General features: G+C 72.4%; 3 protein-coding genes across 3 annotated transcripts; 1 reads left to right on the forward strand and 2 right to left on the reverse strand.

Moving 5' to 3' along the window:
- Nucleotides 1–250: 250 nt before the first annotated feature.
- Nucleotides 251–2,020, reverse strand: AURANDRAFT_52539 (hypothetical protein; the record flags this gene model as incomplete). The annotated part of the gene is made up of 3 exons (XM_009035659.1): nt 251–981; nt 1,181–1,469; nt 1,565–2,020. Coding segments are annotated over 3 exons (1,476 nt in total), but the record flags the coding sequence as incomplete, so codon positions are not given.
- Nucleotides 2,021–4,861: 2,841 nt separating this feature from the next.
- AURANDRAFT_70927 (hypothetical protein) lies at nt 4,862–7,420 on the forward strand (the record flags this gene model as incomplete). Its single annotated transcript, XM_009035529.1, has 2 exons — nt 4,862–5,874; nt 6,003–7,420. The coding sequence occupies 2 exons, from the start codon at nt 5,037–5,039 to the stop codon at nt 7,418–7,420; spliced, it is 2,256 nt and encodes a 751-aa protein (XP_009033777.1).
- Nucleotides 7,421–7,927: 507 nt separating this feature from the next.
- AURANDRAFT_61846 (hypothetical protein) lies at nt 7,928–8,947 on the reverse strand (the record flags this gene model as incomplete). Its single annotated transcript, XM_009035658.1, has 1 exon — nt 7,928–8,947. The coding sequence occupies one exon, from the start codon at nt 8,945–8,947 to the stop codon at nt 7,928–7,930; it is 1,020 nt and encodes a 339-aa protein (XP_009033906.1).
- Nucleotides 8,948–12,371: the final 3,424 nt, after the last annotated feature.

Raw genomic sequence — 12,371 nt, forward strand, 5'->3', positions numbered from 1 at the left:
GGCGGCGCCGGCGCGCCGCGATCCCCGTCGCGTCGGCGCCGCGGGGGGGGGGGGAGACGCGCCGCGCGGCGCGCCCCGTACGCCGGCCGCGCGCGAGCATCGCGTTCCGCGCGCGCTTGAAGCGGAGGCCGCTGCGCCAGTCCGCGACGCCCTCGGCGGACGCCGCGCGCGCGCGCTGCGAGTCCGTCGGGTCCCGCGCGTCCGCGCCGCCCGGCGTGAGGGGCGCGAGCTCGAACTCGACGGCGTCGCCGTCGTCGCCGACGTCGCCCGCGCCCGCGCCGGGCTGCGTCTCGATGTACTTGTAGAGCGCGGCGGCGACGGCGAGGGCGCCGAGCGCGAAGAGGGGCGCGATGAAGAACATCATGAAGCCGCAGACGGCGACGCCTAAGAGGCTCAGGCGCCAGTCGTAGCGGCGGTACGTCGGCCGGAAGGACGGGATGCGCTCGTAGCCGAGGTACGCGCACGCGAGGTTGATGATCGCGTAGCACGTGAGGAACCAGAGCGTGATGAAGGGCGCGACGGCGTCCAGGGACCCGAGCATGACGCAGCAGCAGCTCAGGCACGCGCAGAGCGCGAGCGCGAGCCGCGGCTCGGCGTCGGGCGACGCGGGCGCGAAGCGCGCGAGCGGCGGGATGAGGCCGTCGCGGCCGATGGCCGCGAGGAGGCGCGGCGCGCCGGCGAGGGACTGGAGCCCCGCGCCGAGCGTCGACAGGAGCACGCCGACGCAGACGAGCTTGTCCGACGGCCACGCGATGGAGCTCACGATGAACGGGTCGTCGACGAGCGCGCGGCGCCGGCAGGAGCCGCCGGCGACGAGCACGACCTGGACCGTGAAGATGGCGATGGTCGCGACGACGGCGGCGAGCGTGCCCGGCGGGATGGACCCCTGGGGGTCCGCGAGGTCGCCGCTGAGGTTCGACCCCGCGAGCGGGTCCGTGACGGCTGGGAAGAAGAGCGCGAGGCACTGCTTGAAGTCCCAGCCTGTGTGGAAATCAACCAGTGAGCTGGGACGTCGGGGCCAAACTTCAGAATTCTCTAGCTCGGTCAAATCGAAGTCGATTTGGCTGATTTTTGGACGAATCGATTGCTCTCGTCGAGTTCTCGAAGCACAGCAGAAAACCTCGCGTCGAAACGGTCGCATACGCGCACATTGAAGTCGGGTTGAAGATTTGATTTCCACACAGGTCCCAGCTGATGCCTAGCGCCCGCGTGTAGCGCGACCCGAAGTTGGACCGCACGCGGGCCCCGGAGAAGCCGACGACGCCCTGGTTCGGCTTGTCCTGGCCCGCGGCCGCGGTGACGACGCCCGCCCAGATGCTCAGCACGGAGAGCACGACGCCCGCGAGGAAGACGACGGCGAAGCGCGCGATGTACTCGACGCCCACGAAGACGATGAGCGACAGCGACGCGAGCACGGCGACGCCCAGGAGCCGGTCGTTGACGCCCTCGAAGACGGCCGGGAAGCAGTCCTTGAGCACCTCGACGCAGCCGAGCACGTACCTGCGCGGCGCGGCGTGCGGCCGCGACGGCGGGCGTCGGCCAGCGCGCGCCGCGCGCCGGGGACGCCGCGCGCGCGCATGGCGACGCCGAAGGTGTTGCTGAGGAAGAGGAGCGTGCCCGTGACGCCGCCGAACTGGGCGCCGAGCGCGTTCTTGATCATCGTGTAGCAGCCGCCGCCCCGGGGCACGCCGTTCGTCGCGATCGCCGACATCGATATCGACGTGAGCAGCGTCGTCGCGCAGCTGAGCCAGACGATGGCGAGGCCCTCGAGGATGCCCGCCTGGCCGACGATGAAGGGCACGCGCAGGAACAGGATGACGCCCAGGATGTTCTGCATCGTCGGCACGAAGACGCCCTTGATCGTCCCCAGCTTCTTCTTGGCGCCGGCGTCCGGCGACGCGGGCGACGCCGGCGCCGGATGCAGGCGCGTCGACTCCTCGCGCACGACCGCGGCGATGTGCGACTCCACCGCCGCCTTCGCCACGAGCGCGCCGCCCTCGGCGTCGTCGCCGCCGCCCATGGTCGACGCGGCGGGCTGCCCCGCTAGCCGCGATCAGAAGGAGAGATGCTCACAGCAGCATGTTGACTTCAACATCTCCTCAACGCCTCGCTTGTCCAAGTGTGGCAAGCGTTTGGCCCAGTCTCCGGCCAGGTGGTGCGGCGCGGCCCTGCCCGCCGGATCCCGCGCGCCGCGGAGCGTCCGGGTGCGCCATGGGCGTCGGGTCGTCGCGGCCCGAGGAGGCGCCGGAGGATGGCGACCTGATCACCTGGGGCCCCGAGGAGGCCGCCGTCGTCTTTACGGCCTACTTCGAGGGCACGGCGAACGTCGTCGAGCGGCGGACGACGCAGATCGGCCTCTTCCACGAGCTCGACCGCGGCGTCGACGTGGGCCTGAGCCCGGCGGCCGCGGGCGCCGTCGCGCTCGCGGCGCGCGCCGAGCCCGCGAAGCGCGGGCCGCTCCGGTTCAAGATGGCGCTCAACGGCTGCGGCCACGAGCACGGCCTCGCGGGCGTCGTCTTCGCCTACGGCATGCGCGCCCAGTGCGAGTGCGTCGCCGACTGCGTGCGGGCCGTGCGCGCGGAGCTCGGCGAGCCGACGACGCAGCTCAACGTCGTCGGCCTGAGCCGCGGCGCCGTCGCGGCGCTCGCGGTCGCGGAGATTTTAGGCGCCGAGCCCGAGCGCTTCGTCGGCGGCGAGGCTTTGGCCGTCCAGGAGGCCGAGGCCGCGCGCCTCGCGGCCGAGGCCGGCGCGCGCGCGCGCGCCGCGGAGCGCGCCGAGGCCGCGTGGGCCAAGGAGCCCCTCGACGGCGACGTCGCGCTCGACGGCGACGCGTCGCCGGCGTCGGAGCGGGGCATCGCGACGCTCATCGAGCAGGCCGTCGCCTACCTGCCGAACCTCCCGCGGCGCGACGGCGACGAACAAGCCGGCGCGGCGGCCGACGCCGCCAACGGCGGCGCCGCGGCGGCGCCCGCGCGGTCGGACTCCTTCGGCGACGCCGGCGCCGAGGAGAAGGCGGGCCCCGAGGCGACGCGCGAGCCGCCGCCGCCGCCGCCGCCGCCGCCGCCGCCGACGGTCACCGCGCTCGCGAAGCGGCGCGCGGCGCGGGGCCTCGCGCGGCGGACCATGCGGCTCCACCTGCTGCTCTTCGACCCCGTGCCCGGGAACCAGATCTTCACGACGCAGTACATCGACCCCTTTGGGTACTCGACGGGCAACCAGGCCATGGACGTGACGCGGTGCGAGGGCGTGCTCCGCCGCGTGCTCGCGATCTACCCCTACGAGCCCCTGCCGGCGATCACGTTCCACGCGCCCCTCGTGCCCGAGTACCCGGCGTCGGGCTGCCACGTCGACGAGGTCGCGTCGCTGGGCTGCCACCAGGGCGCGATCCTGTGCGCGCCGAACCGCATCTCGTGCCGCCTGTCGTACGCGATGGTCCGGTCCTTCCTCGCCAACGAGTGCGCCGTGCGCCTCCGCGGCTGCCGGCCCTTCGACGAGTCCCTCGCCACGCGCCAGGCGACCCTCCGCGTCCTCGAGATGCTCCGCGCGGCCGCCGTCGACGACGCCGCGAAGCACGGCGCCGCGCCGAACTCGCGCTTCGTCGTCCGCATGGCCCACGCCAAGTCCACGTCCGCCGCCGTCATCCGCCACGCCAACGGCAAGTACCTCAACGCCTTCCACCACCGCCTCGCGCACCGCGCCAAGGCCGAGAACGGCGACGCGGCCGTCGAGGCCCCGGACGACGACGGCGGCGACGACGACGCGACGCCCCTCTACATCCTCGACGTCGTGCGGTGATGCTGGCCGCGAGGCGCGCTCTTTTTTTAAATTTCGACGATGCTCTGGGGTGTACTGGGTGGTCGTCTTCGCCTCAAATTGGGTTCGAGGAGACGCGGCGGGCGTAATCGAGCGCGATACAATGGTCCCACGGCACTGCGCGGCGCGAAATTGCCGCTACCGTCGGAGATGGCGTTTCGGAGACTGACGAATCGATCTCCTCCCAAGCCTGGCGGAACGCCAGTTTGAAGGCTTCGCTGCGAAATGTGGAGTACTCTAAATAGCTTTGCACTGTGTGATCGCAGTCAGCCATCGTGGTAATCCCACGGCCGAGAGTGAGCATGATCACGTCAACCGGCCCAAGGAGGAAGCTCACCGCGAGTCTCGCGTCGGCCCAGATACCCGTGACGTGTGCCATGAATCCTTGATGGAGAATTTCGTCCCATTCATTCACGATCCCGCATTTGACCCACCAGTTCCCAAACATCTCCAGCATTTCTCTGGACACACCCAGGCATACTTTCGAATCATCGATGTATGCCGCGACAGTTCGAAATGGGCGCTCGAAGCTCGCGACGACGCGCTCCATGGGATCGCGGCCGTGACGATCCTTCGGGCTATGGTGTCCGCATTCCACGAGCCAAAGCCACCGGTGTCGGGCAATCTCTGAATTCCACAGAACGACGTGGGCCATAGCTTCCCCGGGCGCGACGATCCAGGCGTATTTGAAAGCGGCGAGCGCGTCCTTCGGCAGTTCGCGGTGTACGGTGCGGTTCTCCAATAAATAACATCCACCGCTACTGTCCTTTTCGTAGTAGTACTCGTCCGATTTCTCCCATTCCACCCTGGCACTCTCGGAGATCACGATGGAGTCGAGCACATGCTCTCCATGGTCACGCACGAAGTCGAGCGAACGCTCGAGCAAAGCCGTCGTCGTGGATCGGAAGAACCGTGACACGGCGGTAACATCTTCAAACGCATCTGGCAGGAACTCTAGGCACCGAGACAGTGAGTCGGTCGAGCCAAAGACGCGCTCCATGCTCTAAAAAGACTCGCTTAAAAAAAAAAGCAAGTTTTGTGGCAAAGAATTGTTGGTACTCCGGCGCTCGTCCGGCGCGCAACAACAGGTCAAACCTGCTCAAACCTGTTCATTCCACGACTAATACTCACCGCTCGGCCCCCTGACACTCAAACGAGCCGCTCGAAGCCCGGGATATCGCTCGAGAGAACTCGACAAATTCGTCACTCGTGAAAGAAACCAAATGCTGTCCGACCAGGAGCACGACGCCGCCGCCCCGGCGAAGGAAGAGCGCGTCCTCGCCGACGCCGAGAAGCGCGCGATCAAAGTCGCTCTGGCCCTGGCCGTTTTGCGCGATTCAGACGCGGCGCGCGGCGGCGGAACCGTCGCCGAGACCGGCCGCGGCGGAAGCGGCCGCGGCGCTTCCGCGGCCGGCCGCGACGCGGTGGCCGCGGCCTGCGCGGCCAAGGCCGGGGACGTCCTCCTCGCGGCCGCTCCGCCGCCGAGCGGCGGCGACGCGCTCGTGCGCGAGCTCGAGGTGCTCGGCCGGACGCGGCTCGAGGCGCGGCCCGAGCTCATGGGTCGGTTCCTGCGCGCCACGGCCCGCGTCGCGCGGGAGCTGCCCGCGTCGGCGCCGCGCGTCGCCGAGCTCGCGCGGTCCGTGGGCCGCGGCGTCGAGGCCGCGCCGGGGTCCTTCGCTTCCGGGCTCGCGGCGTCGTTCCTCCGGCTCCTCGGCGCGGCGCACGACGGCGCGCTCGCGGCGTGCGTGCTCCACGGCCTCGACGGCGTCCTCGGGGACGCGGCCGTCGAGCTGCTGGGCGCCGCGGACCTCGACGCGCGCACCGCGTGCCTCGGGCGCTGCGAGCCGCTCCTCCTCGTCTTCGCGGCCGTGCTCGTCCGCGCGCTCCCGGCGCTCTCGCGCGAGGACCGCGGCGCCGCGGCCGAGATGCTCGCCCGCCTCGTCCAGGACTTCGAGCACGCGCCGCTCCCGCACGCGTTCCTCGTCGACCTCGCGCACGCCGCGCTCCCCGCGCTCCGCGACGCGCGCGCCGCGCCCGCGGCCGGAGGCAAGAAGAAGAAGCGTCGCCGCGCCGACGCGTGACCGAGGGCGAATATATCCCTGCTCGAAAGCCCCCGCGCGCGCGCGCGACGCGTAAAAGTGTCTCGTTGAAGCTAACTGAGCCGCTATGCTGCCCCAAAGGTGTCATAGGTCTTTCCACGCTTCGTAAGATGGCGGCCGCGTGGTCCCCCGTGGGGCGGTACCGCTCCTGCTCCGCGGACAGCGGGTTTTCGGACGTGGACCTGCCGCCCTTGCTGGGCATGAAGCAGATGGACCTGCTGGCGCACCCGCGCAACTACAAGTCCTTCCAGGAGCGGTTCCCCGAGCCCGGCGCCGGCGCGCCGGCGTCCGTGGCCCTCACGCCCATGTTCCTCACGGGCCATCGGCCGCGGCGCGCGCCGGCGGACGCCGCCGAGGCGCCGTCGGCGGCGTCCTGGCTCTTCGGGGCGCCCGCGGCGGCCCCGGCGCCGCCGGCGGCCGTCTACGTGCGCGCGTGGTGCCGAAGCTCCGAGGCCGACGCGTACCCCTACGCGGACCCCTACGCCGAGGCCGGCGACGGCGACAGCGCGCGGCGCGTGGGGCGCACGGCCCCGCGCGCCCCGTCCCGCGCCGGGACCTGCGCGTTCGACGGCGCGCGGCTGCTGCTCGACGCGGCCGGCGGCGGCGCGCGCGTCGTCGTCACGCTCCACGAGGGCGGCGAGGGGAGCGACGAGGAGGGGAACGTCGTCGGCCGCGCCGTGCTGCCCGCCGTGCCCGCGGGCTGCCTCGTGGACAAGTTCCCGCTCCTCGACGCGGCGGGGGCGCCGACGGGCGCGTGCCTCACGTGCGCGGTGAAGCGCGTCGCGGGCTACCTGCCGCCGCCGCTCTACCAGCACGCGCTCTACGTCTACGAGCAGCGGCCCGCGCCCTACCTCGGCCCCCTGCTCCACATGAACGAGCCCTGGGCGCCGCTCGGCGTGTCGCTCGAGGCGGCGCCGGCGCCGGGCGCCGTGCTCGTGCCCGACGTCGCCCTCCCGGAGGCCTGGGCGCGGGGCGACGGGCCCGGCGGCATCCTCGTCGCGGACTGGACGCTCTGCAACACGCCCTGGGCGGGCGACGACCGCGGCTGGACCTACAGCGACGCGCTCGGCTCGGCGGCGGCGTCGCGCGTCGACTTTTACGGGGCCCGCTTCCGGCGCCAGCTCTACTACCGCCACGCGACGGACGACGCGCGCGTCCTCGAGGTCACGCGCGGCGACCTGCCCCCCTACGACCTCTACGACCACGTCGTCCGCGTCCACCGCCGCCGCGGCCTCGAGAGCTCGGACCTCGGCTCCCGCGCGGGGCCCGACGACGGCGCGCCCCTCGCCGAGTCGTGGTCCTGCACGTCGCTCTCGAGCCTCGACACGACCGCGGCGGACGACGGCCGCGCGAACGCGCGGAGGCCGCTCGCCGGGTCGCCGCGCTCGGCGCCCAAGGGCCCCGCGCTCGGCGGCTACCTCGAGGCCGCCTTCGACGAGGACGGCGGCGCGCCGCCGCCCGCCTTCGGCTTCCCGAAGCGCCACGCGCCGCGGCCCGAGCCAGGGTAGCGATGCGACCTGAAATCGCCCCCCCGACCTCGGTGAAATCTTCTGTCCGCGGCTTTGATTAATTCGATGTGCCGGGATTACTTACTCTTTACGTAACGAACGCGCGCGCGCGCGCGCGTGCAAAATGGACGGGACATGGTCCAATTTCCTTAAAATTCAACAAAATTGCGAGCCGAAAGACGAGGATCACCCGGCTTTGATGCTTCTTGAATACCGGGACTGCGAAACCCAAATATAGACGTGTTTGGGGCCCCTGCCAGGTAAGAAATTTTTTCGTTTCTTCAACTTGAAATTCAACAAAAATTTGATTTTCCCCACATTCTTTGATTTATCGCCCTATGGAGCCCGTTCCTCGGTGAATTTCAGAACCGGAACGCGACCCTGGCCCGAGCGGTCCGCGGTCTACGCGGCCTGCTCCGCGGTGGAATGCTCCACCGCGGCGTGCATGCTCTAAGCTCGGTCCGCCGAGGTACCCCGCGACCCACTCTGGGTTTCGCCCCCGATGCTTTAGGGGCGGGAGGAGGCGACCCCCGAGTCGGCGTCGGCGTCGCGCGGGCGCTTTTTCGTGGCGGGCTTCGCGGGGCGGCCGTAGCCGCGGCGGACGTAGTAGTCGTCGTCGAACGCGAAGAGCGCGTCGACGAAGGCCTCGAGGTCGTCGTCCGAGTTGTAGAGGTGCGCGCCGACGCGGACGGCGCCGAAGCGGCCCGTGACGAGGATCGGCGGCGCCCGATGCTTGAGCGCCGCCGCCGCGGCGTCGGCCCAGGCGTCGGCCTCGGAACGCGCCAGGCCCCGGGGCCGGACGCCGACGAGGCCCGAAGCGCGGCATCGCGGCACGTCGAATCGCTCCCCGAGCCGCCGGACGTGCGGCCCGGTCAGTTCCCGGAGCCTCGCGTCGATGTTCGACACCTCCCAGGCGAGCACGAGCTCCAGCCCCGCGCGGACCATGGGCAGGATCACGGGGTTCGGCCTTCCGCCGCCGTCGAAGCAGCGCGCGCCGCCGGCGAGCGGCGCGTCGTAGGGCACCGCGCTTCCCGCCGCGCTACAACGCATCGGGTGGAAGCGGAGCACCGCGTCGGACGCGCCCCCCTGGAGCGCGTGCTCGTCGCGCACGAGCGCGTACGATCGGTGGTGCCTCGGATGCACGTAGAAGAGGCTGCAGCCGTAGGGTCCCAGGAGCCACTTGTGCACCGACGCGGCGACGAAGTCGACCCGCGCCGCGGGGACGGCGAGCGCCGAGGCGCCGAGCGACTGCGTCGCGTCGACCGCCAGGAACGGCGGGCCGCTGTCGTCGCCCCGCCGCGTCCGCTCCCTGTCGACCTCGTCGGCGATCGCGGACAGGTCGACGACGGACCCGTCGATCCAGTGCGCCCGCGGCAGCGAGAGCACGGCGACCTTGTCCCAGCGCCAGCCGCCGTCGCCCCGGAGCAGCGCCGGGGTCCAGTCGCCGTCCCGCGGCCGCGGCGCGACGAAGACCTTCGCGCCGCGCGCCGCCGCGAGCTCCTGGAGCGGCAGGACGCTGCTGGACATCTCATCCTCGAGCACGACGACGTGGGAGCCCTCCTCGACGCGCGGCGCGACGCAGCGCGCGAGCGCCGTGAACGCGAACGACGTCGACGGGCACAGCGCGACGTCCTCGGGCTTCGCGCCGCCGACGAGCCGCGACGCGAGCGCGCGCACCTCGTTCGCTTGAGCGTCGCTGTCTTCAAAAAGCCAGGGCCGCCGCTTGAGACCGACCGCCTGTTCGCCGGCCTCCTGCACGGAGCGCGGCATGGGGCTGCGCCCCGCGCAGTTCAGGTAGACGACGTCCTCACCGACGTCGAACTCATCGGCCGCGTCTTTGAGATGCCACTCGCGACTGTGACTGATACCAACACAAGGCCGCCCATAATCACACATCGTCTTCAAACTACCTAGGTAAACTTGCAGTCGAAATCTAGCGCCCGCGGGCTGCGCCGGTCTCTTCCAGCCGCGAGAGTAGGAACAGTAGTGCGGCGTCGCACCGCGCCGCCGGAGCCCGACGCTCGGGCCGGCGAGCATGGCCGGCGGCAAGAGCAGCGAGAAGAAGCGATCGACGAGCGGCCGCCTCTGGCAGGTGCTGCGGCGGAACGCGTCGCGCAAGGGCGGCGGCGGCGGCGACGAGGGTTTTGACGGCGGCGGCGGCGGCGACGAGGTGAGCGTGACCTTCGACACGGCCGCCGAGGCCCTGGGCGCCTGCGGCTTCGTCTTCGTGCCCCGCGGCGGAGGGGCCGCGCCCACGGTCGCGCTGTCGCGGGCCCGCGGGTCGCGGCTCCTGCCGACCGACGAGCTCGTCGCCGTCGGCGGCGAGGCCTTCACCGCGGACGACGAGGCGGCCCTGGAGCGGCTGCTCCGAAACGCCGAGGCCGACGGGCCCATCGTGCTCACGTTCCTGCGCCGCCGCGGGCGGGCCCTCGTCGCGGGCCTCGCGCGCCGCGACGAGCTCCGCGCCGCGCGGCCCGGCGACACGGAGCAGCGCTTCGCCGCGGCGCCCGCGGCGTCGCGCGCCTGGCTCGAGGACGCGGCGCGGACGTCGCCCGACGCCGCGGCCCTCGCGGCCATCGCGGGGGCCATCTGCGCGGCCGCGGCGCGCGCCGCGGGCGTCGACGGCGCATCGGCGCTCCGGCTCGCGCGCGGCGCCGCGGTGCACAAGCGCTGGGGCACGGACCGCCGCTGGTCCGCGCGCCACGTCTTCCTGAGCCACGACCTCCGGCACCTCTGCTGGAGCAAGGCGCGCGACGCGACGCTCGCGAAGCGCGCGCCGAAATCAAACGGCGAGCCGGGTCATCCCGACCAAACTTCAGAACTCTCGAGCTCGGTCACATCGACGTCGATTCGGCTGATGTTTGGACGAATCGATGGCTCTCGTCGATGTCTCGAAGCACGACAGACGCCACTCATTGAAGTCGGGTTGAAGATGTGATTTTCAACACAGGCGAAGAGCGTGCCGCTCCGCGACGTGTCGGACGTCCGCGTCCGCGACGAGCCCTCGAGCCCCCGGAGCCCGCGGAGCCCCGGCGGCGCGGCCAAGGTCGCCTGCCAGGTGCTCGTCGCCGACGCGCCGGGCGCGCCGCCCCTCGTCCTCGAGCTCGAGGCGCCCGCGCGCGACGACTGGGGGCGGGACTTCGCGGAGGCCCTCGGCGCGTGCTGCCGCGCCGCGCGGCTGCCGAGGACGCCGACGCCCGCGCCGCCGCCGCCCGTCGTCGAGGCCCCGGAAGTCGAGGCCCCGGCGCCGGGGGGCGCGCTCCTCGAGGACCCCTTCTTCGACGACGCCACGGCGACGGGCAGCGACGCGGGCGCGTCGTTTTTGAGCGACGTCTTCCTGCCCGAGGGCGACGAGGCGCCGGCCGCGGCGCCGCTCTTCCTGCCGCACGCGGCGCGCGCCGCGGAGGCGCCGGCCGACGACGGCCTCGACGACCTCGACGCCTTCGTCGACGCGCCGGGCGGCGCGGACGAGGGCGGCGACGCGCCGCGCGGCGCGGACTCGCCCGCGCGCGAGCCGTCGCGCGCGGACGACGCGTCGGACGTCGAGTCGCTGGCCAACGAGGTCGCCGCGCGCCTCGAGGCCCGCGCGCGCGAGCGGGAGACGAGCCAGCAGACGGGCTGGCTCCTCAAGCGCGGCGCGGGCACGTCCGCGCTCGGCCGGAAGACGTGGAAGCGGCGGTTTTTCCAATTATCGACGGAGCCGACGCCGAGCCTGCGCTACTACAGCGACGACGTCGCCAAGGCCGCGAACCTCGTCGGGTCCTGGGACCTGAGCGGCTTCTCGCGGGTCGCGCCGCGGGGCGACGACGGCCACTTCGACCTCGACCTCTCGTCCGTCTCCGGCTGTGTGGAAACCAAATCTTCAACCCGACTTCAATCTGAGCGTATTCGAATGTTTTGACACAAGTTCTTCGGCTGGGCTTCGAGAACTCGACGAGAGCGATCGATCCGTCCAAAAATCAGCCGAATCGGCTTCGATGTGACCGAGCTAGAGAATTCTCAAGTTTGGTCAGGACCCCCCAAACCAGTGGTTGGTTTCCACACAGGTCTCCGGCGACAACGACCGGCTGCTCCGCGCGGCGACGTACGCGGAGCAGCGCGCCTGGCTCGGCGCCCTCGAGGCCGCCATCGGCCAGAGCCAGGCGGCCATGCCCGCCGTCGAGGGCGACGCGCCCTCGGAGGCCGGCGACGCGCCGCCGCCGCCGCCGCCGCCGTCGCCGCCGTCGGCCGCGTCGTCGTCGCGGCGGAGCGCGGCGCCGGCGCCGCCGCCGGCGCCGGCGCCGGCGCGCGCGCCGGCGTCGCCCGCGTCGTCCCGCGCGGGCGTCCAGGCCTTCTTCGACGCGCACCCGCCGCCCGTGCTGTCGCCCGCGAGCCCGCCGCAGTCGCCCGCCGCGCGGGACCTCGAAGTAGCGGAGGACCGCAGTTCGAAGCACGGCTGGCTCATGAAGCGCGGCGGCGGCACGTCGGCCCTGGGCCGCGCGTCCTGGAAGCGCCGCTACTTCGTCCTCGACGGGTCGTCGCTCCGCTACTACGCGTCCGAGCAGGCCGCGGCCGCGGACGGCGGCGCGGGCGGCGCCGCGCTGGGGCTCCTGGACCTCGCCAACTTCGCGCGCGCCGAGGCCGTCGCCGCGACGGACGCCCAGGGCCTCGCGCTCGAGTTCCAGCTCGACAACCGGGGCGCGACGACGCACGCGCGCCGCCTCCGCGCGGCGTCGTGGGACGAGCGCGACGCGTGGCTCCGGGCCCTGAACGGGGCCGTCCGCGACGCCGCGCCGGACTTGGGGCCCCGGGGCGCGGCGCCGGCGCCGGCACCGGCCGCGGCCGCGGCGGAGCCGCCGCGGCGCGAGCCGCCGAGCGGGTCCGCGACCGAGGCCGCGCTCCGCGCGGCCGAGACGCCCGAGCCGCACGAACAAACGGCGCCGCGGGCGCCCGAACAAACGGGGCCGCGGGG

Source organism: Aureococcus anophagefferens, assembly GCF_000186865.1.
Source record: "Aureococcus anophagefferens unplaced genomic scaffold AURANscaffold_3, whole genome shotgun sequence".
Classification (NCBI taxonomy): Eukaryota; class Pelagophyceae; order Pelagomonadales; family Pelagomonadaceae; genus Aureococcus; species Aureococcus anophagefferens.